The sequence below is a fragment of the Sceloporus undulatus genome, chromosome 2, assembly GCF_019175285.1.
Source record: "Sceloporus undulatus isolate JIND9_A2432 ecotype Alabama chromosome 2, SceUnd_v1.1, whole genome shotgun sequence".
NCBI lineage: Eukaryota > Metazoa > Chordata > Lepidosauria > Squamata > Phrynosomatidae > Sceloporus > Sceloporus undulatus.
This window is the reverse complement of record NC_056523.1, coordinates 140724445-140734040: the sequence shown is the minus strand read 5'-3', so window position 1 is coordinate 140734040 and position 9596 is coordinate 140724445. Positions and strand designations below refer to the sequence as shown.

General features: G+C 39.6%; 1 protein-coding gene across 3 annotated transcripts in view; it reads left to right on the top strand.

Moving 5' to 3' along the window:
* The window catches only part of RAB37 (RAB37, member RAS oncogene family), a 105083-nt gene that overhangs the window by 48834 nt on the left and 46653 nt on the right, over window positions 1-9596 (top strand). For 2 of the 3 annotated variants that reach the window (XM_042449972.1, XM_042449970.1), the window contains exon 2: window positions 5867-5977. In XM_042449972.1, coding sequence (XP_042305906.1) covers window positions 5867-5977 — 111 coding nt within the window. Of the gene's footprint in view, window positions 1-4659; window positions 4685-5866; window positions 5978-9596 lie in introns of those variants that run through there. The other variant, XM_042449975.1, reaches the window with a different exon arrangement.

The window sequence follows — 9596 nt, the reverse complement described above, 5'->3', positions numbered from 1 at the left end:
AATCCCATTCTTTCTCTCTTTCTTCCATCTTCAAGTCACTTATATGTGCTGTTAATATGTCCATTTCCATTGCCTCTGTTAAATTCTCTAACCATTTCTCTATTGTGGGTGTTGTTTGCAATCTCCAGTACCTGGCAAAAGTAATTCTTGCTATAGTAATCATATATAATAGCAATCGTTTATATTTTGTTTCCAATTTTTTCTCCAATATACCCGTCATATTCAAAAGAAACAATAAAGGATTTAATGGAAGAGCAATTTCTAAGATTTTTGACATGGACTTCTGTATTTTTTTCCAAAATTTTTTTGTCTCTTCGCATTCCCACCATAGATGGTAAAACGTACCTCTTTGTTTACTACACTTCCAACACAAACCACTCCCCACTTTATACATTTTATTTAATCTATTTGGTGATAGGTACCATCAGGATTGAATTTTAATATAATTTTCTTTATCATTCTGACAAAGAGTGAAAGAGTTTGTGTCTCACCATGATTTTTCCCATAAATCCATATCAATTGTTTCTCCTATGTCTTGTGACCATTTTATCATACATTGTTTTACTGTTTCAGATTCCAGATCTTTGTTTTAATACTCTATAATATTTTGATATATGACCTTTTTTCCATCAAATATAATATTATCAATTTCATTCTTTTTAGATGTTAATTCATGTTCTTTTTTGTCAATTCTGAATTTTTCCATTAGTTGTCTTTGCAATAACCAATTCTTATTGGTCAATTTTTCTATTTCATCATTGGATTTCATCACTAATTTCCCTTTATCAACTTTTAATAATTCTTTATATGTTATCCAGTGTTGGCCTTCCTGTCTAGTTCTTTTATAGAATGCCTCCTGGCTTGAGATCCAAAGCGGCCATTGATTATAGAACATTTTTTTAACTTTTAGCCAAGTTTTAAATAAGGAATTTATTATAAAGTGATGAGAAAAATCAGAATTCGCATTAAGTTTTCCATACCATAGAAAGGCGTGATATCCAAATCTCATTTTTGTGTTTTCTAGTTCTAACAATTCATCATTTTTCAAAAGAACCCATTCTTCTATCCATTGTAGGCACGCTGCGTAGTAATACAATTTCAAATTTGGTAAATTACAACCTCCTTTCCTTTTATCCTCTGTTAACAACTTCCACCTGATCCTCGCCTTTTTCCCTTGCCAGATAAAGTTGGTTAGAATTTTTTGCCACTTTTCAAAATGCTTTTCTTTACACAGAATGGGTAGGTTTTGAAATAAGAAAATAAGTTTAGGTAACACATTCATCTTCAGAACTTCTATTCTTCCCAACAAAGTAAGATTCATTTTTGACCACTTCAACATATCTCTTTTGATCTCATTCCATACTTTTTCGTAGTTGTTATAGTAAAGTTCTATATTCCTGTTGGTAAGATATATACCCAAATATTTAGTTTTTTTAACCACCTTAAAGCCCGAGATGTTACTCAATTCTTGCTCTTCAATTTTTGACATATTCTTAGTTATAATAGCTGTTTTATTCACATTGATCTTAAAACCTGCTAATTCACTATAATTATCTATCTTTTTTATTAGCTGTAATATTGATTTTTTGGGTCCTCCAGGAATATAATCAGATCATCTGCGAATGCTTTTAGTTTAACATTACATTTACCTATTCGAGCTCCTTTTATGTCGCAGTCATTCGTTATACTATTATTTAATATTTCCAACGTTAAAATAAATAATAAGGGTGACAAAGGGCATCCCTGCCTAGTCCCTCTCATAATTGGTATATATTCGGTTATATCATTATTAATTAATATTCGTGCTTTTTGCTTTCCATAAATCGCATTTACCCATTTCATAAACATATCTCCAAGTTCCATTTTTTTAAATGTTTCTATCATAAAGCTCCAGTCCACTCTATAAAATGCTTTCTCTGCATCAACCATAATCATTGCAAACTTCCTTTCATTATTGTGTTCATAATATTCTATTAAATTTAAGACATTTCTTATATTATCTTTTATTTGTCTACCTGGTATGAAACCATTTTGATCTTCTTTAACCAATACACTAACACACTTCTTTAATCTTGCTGATAAAATTGATGTAAAGATTTTATAGTCTGTGTTGGTTAGAGAGATTGGTCTAAAGTTGTTTACAGTTTGTTTCTCTTGATATCCTTTAGGAATCAATGATATATAAGCTTCGTTCCATGATTCCGGAATTCCATTTAGATGTATATCGTTTAAGGTTTCCTTTAATGGTTCTAGCAGAACTTCCTCCATCTTTTTGTAGAATATTGCCAATAACCCATCTGGTCCTGGAGCTTTTTGTGTTTTTAAATTTTTTATGGCCTCTATAATTTCTTCTGACGTAAATGCCTGATTTAAGTAATTTTTTTGGTCCTAGTCTACTTGGCTTTTGTACATGAAATGGAGAGGAATCTAGAGAGATGGTGGAGCTTCCTTTTCTGTATATCTTCAAAAAGAGTCTGGACAGCTACCTACTGGCAATGCTTTTGCTGGCCATCCTGCATTAAGCAGGGGGATGGACTTGATAGCCCATGAGGCCCCTTCCAACTCTGTGAGAGCCTACCCTCTTGAAAGACTATGATCAATATTGCATTCATTTTCCTTCTTTGTAAAAAAAGAAAAAAGAAAAAAAGAAATGATGCCTCAGAGGCGGTACATACAGCTGAAACTGTGGTTCCTAGGAGGAGGTGGAAATTTGAGTTCCCCCACCTCCCCTCACATCTACATATGCATATGCCCATATGATATATATATATATATGTGTGTGTGTGTGTGTGTGTGTGTGTGTGCATATTTTCATTCCTTTATGGATACTCACATTTTAACATTTCATAAGGAAATAACATTATTCAAATTAGAATATTTTTATTTCTATAAATTTAATACCCAGCTCAACACAACACTTATACTTGATGTGATGCCTGTGCTTGTTTCTGTATACAGGATTCATATCCATGCTCAGCCCTACCACTGGATGACTTGGGACAAGTCCCATCTTCCCAGCCTAAGAGGAAGGCAATGGCAAACCCCTCTCTGAACAATTCGTATCAAGAAAACCCAATGAGTGTGGCCATATGACTTGAAAGCATATAGCAACAACAAATTGTTTTAAAGTCAGCTGGACAATTTCCTGTTATGCCTCTCATGTAAAGATATTTGGCTTCTAATGTTGCCTCATTTAGATAGTGTCTCTTCCTCATTTCAATCTGCTAAAATTTTAGATTACATTTTAAAATACTTCCTCATTTTAGAGAAACAGAATAGTGAGCAACCATTGCTCCAACCATTTCTCCTGAAATGCACACACTGGAAGGAACGCTTGTGACAGTGATCATCAAAGAGGCTGACCACTTACTGAAACCGGCTGTTCTGGGAGTGTGCACTCAGCATCCAACTTTGCTAAGCGGTTGGTGGCTGTGAATGCTACTCCTCCCCGCCTTCTGAAGTTTGTGCATCAGGAGGAATAGGGGGGCAGTGACCTTTGCTCCAAACCCTCCCAACCTCCACCATGTACATACAAACCCCAGTCTCCCCACCGCACCCTGACACTCATTTCCTTCCTTTCCTCTCTATCTCCATGTGATGTGGTCTAATGCTGAAGGAGATGCTGAAAAAGCATTTCAAGCACCTTCCCTCTCTGGAGGGTGAGCTAATCAGTGCTTGAGGTTGGAACCCCCTTGAGAAACTGTCCCACCTCTCTGTCCTACCATTTGAAAACTATCCCACCATTTGAAAACCTAGCAGTTACACCATCTTTTTTTATTTTGGGGCCAGAGACTGAGAGCGTTCTGTAAAAACCCTAGTTAAAATCAGGGCTGAAGATAATAATAATAATAATAATAATAATAATAATAATAATAGGATTTATTTATATACCGCCCAATCACTGGGAATCCGAGCGGTTTCATTGGACTGCAACTCCCATCAGGCCTATCCATCATAACTCTGATTCATAAACTACAACTGTCCCACCTTGGCAGGAAAAGCCCCAATTAAGCCTCTGTCATTCCATTTTTTTTTCATCTGCTTTTAAAATGTCCAGTTTTTTTCTTTTCCTCTCACTTTCTCCCTTTCTCCTTGGCTTATTTCAAATTTTTGCAAAGTTCAAAGAGCAAAAGTAATTTGCACTCAGTTATTTCAGAGGGGAAAGAGGGTATGAAGGGGCAGTCTTGCCCTTCCCAGTAGGCTCAGGCAAAAGAAAGGTGCTGCAGTCTCTTCTACCTTCGATGTTCTTCCATATTTATAACTTTTGCCATCTTTTTCTTGGCCATACATATCCCAGTTTTCATCTGTGAAATGTTGGAGGGTTTTCAGAGAAAAGAATGATAGTAGTTGCAGTCATGTTCGTCTGACGAGCCACTTGTTCCTAAACCCAGAACTAAATAAAAGTTTCAAATTTAAATAAATTGATTGACAAGCCTAATGAGTTTCCATGTTTACAAATATTAAAGTACAAGGAGGGAAGGAAAGAAAAGGAAGGAGCACCAGAGATAGGACAGAGTGTTCTGTGCTGGCCCTGACACTTAGCTTGAGTGAGACGTGGCACAAATGAAAGAGGAATCATTGCTGCATCCTCCATGGGTAAAAATTAACTAAAAGAAAGGAAAACTAAAACTGTCAAGTACTGTACTCTGCATTTGAGTCTGGCCCGTGAAGCAGTGAAAGATGGGTATGAAAATCTTTAATCATGATTGTGTGATTTTCATGGATTAATCACTTGTTAAATCACTGATTTTTCCTGTGTGATAAAGTCCATGGATGAATTTCACTGTAGTGGGTGGTGCAGTTTGCCTTCTAGTCGTTTCCAACTAAACAAATTAAAACAAAAACTTTCCCTTTCCTTGCCAATGAGTCCTATACATTTGAGGCTTGACAGTTTTCAAGGTTAGACCCTGACCTGATCCCATGCCACCATAGCCCCTACTGAAAACTACTGACAGCATAATTTTATTTCCTGGATTTTATGCCTCGCGTCTCCCAGAGCCTACCTAGTTAAAAGGGAGGAATGACCTCTGCCTACATAGATATCCCTCCATACACTCTTAACTGAGAACAATGTTAACAACCTCTTGACAAAATGTAGGCCTGAGACTCCAACGTCATTTTAAAAATCTGTTTCCTGTATGATTTTTAACACTTTTCCCTGATGAACAAGCCAGTGGAGCATTGAAAGCTGGCATTGTGAATTTTGTGCATTTTAATTGTTCCAATAAAGATACTGCTGTTTTGTAGGTTTTGCATGTTATTGTACTTTACAGGCAGCAGAGTGATAGAGGTGATCCACTGTGGAGTTTTGAGGATACTCTAGCTTCAGCCCTGGGTTTCTGTTGCTCAAACAGGCTTTTCCTGTTCAGGAGCTGCTGATTTATTACAATACATCCTGTTCACCTAGCAGAGAAATTGTAAGCCCTAGTCAAGATTTGCATCACAGAGTCACTCTCTTTTGATGTTATTTTTTTCTGTTTCCATCAACTAGACATTAGGTGAAAACCAGAGTTGGGTCTACTATTACTTAAGGTGAGGGAGCCATCTCAGGCAGCAAGTTTTGAGGACCATAAAAGGAAAATATATTGTTAGTTACTGAGTCATGAACAGCTGTCTTGGAAAATTTCAGTGGCACAAACTCCCCTTAATTTCAGATCTACATCTAGCACAGCCTGTGAGACCATAACCCACCATGCCCCAGATCTTTGCCTCACCATTTCCCCCCAGTAGTATAAAGATACACATTTATTTGCTACCTAAACTTGTACATAGTGATGAATAGCAGCAGTTTTACTTCGGATGTTCTGTAAACTTTTTGGATCATCACTGAATGATCCTAATGTGTCTTTCTGTTTGATTTCTGCAGACTATCCTGGTTGGAGACAGCGGAGTGGGGAAAACATCACTGCTGGTTCAATTTGACCAGGGCAAGTTCATACCAGGCTCTTTTTCTGCAACCGTGGGCATCGGATTTACCGTAAGGGCAGCTTGGCTACTGTAGCCATGGTTGGGAATTGACCATTGGTAGGGCACAGTATTTATAAGGTTTTCTGTATCTCTGCACCATTCTTCCTCCACAGTCAGGTACTCTTCAGATGCTTTGGACTACAATTCCCATTACACTTGATCTTTGGCCATGCTGGCAGGGGCTGATGGAAGTTGTAGTTTCAAACACATGGTGGACCTCAGGTTCAGGAGTTCAGCAAGGGCTCTCCTAATAAACTATCTGAAGTTTAAAGAAATGTAGAAATCTGCTCATTAAACCAAATGCATGATTGCGCTGCTCAGAGATCCCATGGCCTCTATGCCACCTGTACTCCTCCCCTCAGCAATGTGCTGTTCCTGCTCTTTTTCTTCCCTTTCTTCATTCCCTTCCCCATTCCCTTTTTGTTGTCACCACTGCCATAAATAGAGGGAAGGCCTCAGACCCAACAGGATACCAGTCCCATGAGGCAAAATACTTTGAAGTGGCCAGTAAAAGTAAATTACCTGCTACCATTTTCTAAGGAGTTCTGTCTGGGCACAGATAATAATAATATCTCAGCAGTTCTTCTCTAATTCTTGTCCCTTACTCAGTGCCAGACTAATTGGGAAGAATGAGGGAACAGTAGGGCCCACACAGACCTGGCTTTATCATGTACTAGCAATGGTGACATTAGTAATGGGCATAAAATGGCCAGTTATCTATTTTGCTATTATATTTTTAGCCAGAGAGTATGAGACACATAAAGAAATCCATGCTCAGGGTTTCCCTATAACAAATGATGGCTCCAAGAGTTCAGTAACTGAGGCTGCATCTGCACTGCAGAAATAATGCAGTTTGTCACTGCTTTAACTGCTACAGCTCTATCTTATTGTGTCCTAGGATTTTTTGTTTGTTGTGGTACCAGAGCTCTCAGAGAAGAGACGGCTAATTAACTCATAAAACTACAGATCCCAGGATTCCATAACACTGACCCATAGCTGTTAATGTGGTATCGAACTGCATTATTTCTGCATTGCAGATATAGCCTCAGTCACTGAACTCTTGGAGCCATCACCTGTTATAGGGAAAAGCTACTGAGTTTTACTGCTGTTCCTTGGTAAGTAATGCTAAAAGATTGCTTGCCATTCATAGTTAAAGGTAGAGCCATATGTTACATGCAGTGAAACTAGAGCTGAGTGGGAAGCTCTGAGATAGATTTATTTCCGCTTGAATGGGGCCTCTCCAGCCAGGGAACAAAGATATTGCAAAAAGCTCTTTTCCCCTGCTCATACAATGGGCCCTTGGCTATGGTTTGGTTCTAGGACCCCCCCCCCCCATGGATACCAAAATCCATGAATACTGAAGTCCCATGTGATTTTTGGAAATATTTAAAATATTTTCAAACCATGGACACTTGAATCCATGGATATGACTGTATTTCACAGGACTCAATTTGTTCATAGCCATTGTGGTGGCAGCAATCACATTTCCTGATGTAACAGGGCTGGCCACGATAATTTTCTTGATTTTTTAAATCCAAAATTGCCAGTGGGATTGCAGGAGGTATTGCTCTCTCTGATTTAACCTCAAACATCTCCATATAGCCCAGTCTCACTGGCTAGGTTGCTTCATTTCTTTATTGTGAACAGCTAGAGTCAGCTTCACATTCATGTCCGCTTCCCAAGTAATGTTCAGCCATGTTGGGAGGGATTCCTGCTTAACTGCTGCTCACCCCATATTCCTGCCTTGTCTGCCTTGCCTTGCCTTGCACTGCCTCACCCTGTCTGTGCCTTTTGCTTACTGCCTTTCCTCCTCTCCCTCCTGGATGGATTCCACTCAGCCCTGGACTCCATCTGCTGCTTTTGAGCAAGCATCCCACCAGCACAGAGCCAGCCTGCACACCACGGCACAGCCCCAACCAGGTTTGTAACTTTCCTCTTCCTCAGTCTGACATCTCAGCAAGGTGACCAGATGTCCTAACTGCAAAAGTGGACAAGGGACCTCAAAATTTAGGACATTACAAAACAGAAGCTAAAAGCACTCATATAAATTCATTTCATATGGTTCCTATGCAGTCATTATATATACTGTATTTTATTAGGTACTCAACTGTATATATCTGATGAACTTACCTTCATTAAAGTGTCTTGTTGGCTTGGAATATACTTATAGAATTCTGAGCAAGACAAAGGGTTGTACTTTACTAGCAACAAACCCTTGACTGAATCTACATTTAAATTATTCCTTTCATTTGTCTTTTGTGCTGAAATGAAGGGGGTAGGGTAAAAAGAAACCTTCAACATTTTTATTGTGCTTCTTAATCATGCTTAAAATGAAGGGTATTTTGGAACTCCTCCCAGGCAAAAGGTTGAAATATAGGATGTGTATTGGAAAAGGAGGGCATCTGGTCACCCTGCATCTCATCCATGATTGCTGGATCTTTTGTCCCATAGCTTTACAAAAGGGATTGCCTCTAAGCCTAGGGTTCAGTAACATTTTAAGTTCTGGTTGCCAAAGTCCATAACTGAGGGGGTTACTTCTCCTAAATACATAAATTCTATTTGTTTTGTTTACTGGTAACATCTGTATTCTGCCTTTCCTGCAATGAGCTCAAGGAAACATACACAGCCGTCCTCTTCCACACTTTATTCTTTCAATAACCCTGTCAGGTAGATAGGCTGAATGGGTCTTTAATTGGCCTAAGGTCAGTGAGAGTGTATCCACACTGCAGAAATAAAGTGGTTTGACACTACTCTGTCATGACTATATAGAATCTTGAGATTTGTAATTTGGTGAAGTGCTAGAGCTCTCCAACAGATGGGCTGAATATCTCACCAAACTACAAAACTGCTTTATTTCTACAGTGTGAATATATTTTGAGTAAGTTTCATGGTCCACTGAGGTCTAGAACTTGGATTGCCCATGTCCTAGTCCAGCACTGCAACCATTACAAGGCCTTGGCTACATTCTGGCCCTATGCAGGCATTCACGACACATATAGACTTAACATGGGAAGAAGGGGAGTGTGTTCACTTTGTTTGTCATCGCCTTTCACTCACAGAGGACAATGGAAGTGGCGACAGTATTAACACACACACACACACACACACACACACACACCCATGTTGAGTCTATACCCTTGAGTCTGGATGCCTGTATAGGGCTTGCATAAAAATGTGACGTCTATAACTTGCTTTTGTAACTGATCTCATGAATTACAGTCATACTCATCCCAGACACAAATGCTACTACTTCACACAGTTGCTTCTGTTTAGGGTTGCCATTCATCAGGACCTCCAAACTGGGACAAATGTAGGACAAAATGTTCAAATGTAGGACACATTTTTTTGTGTCCTACATTTGAATAGGAACCTCCGAGGCTTTCCCTCTGAGCCTGGGCCCCACCCTCGGAGGGGGCGGAGCCCAAGCGGAGAGGGACTCCTCCCCTTCAGGGAGGCTTTCCCTCTGGGCCTGGGCCCCGCCCTCGGAGGGGGCGGAGCCCAAGCGGAGAGGGACTCCTCCCCTTCAGGGAGGCTTTCCCTGCAGGCCTGGGCCCCGCCCTCGGAGGGGGCGGAGCCCAAGCGGAGAGGGACTCCTCCCCTTCAGGGAGGCTTTCCCTGCAGGCCTGGGC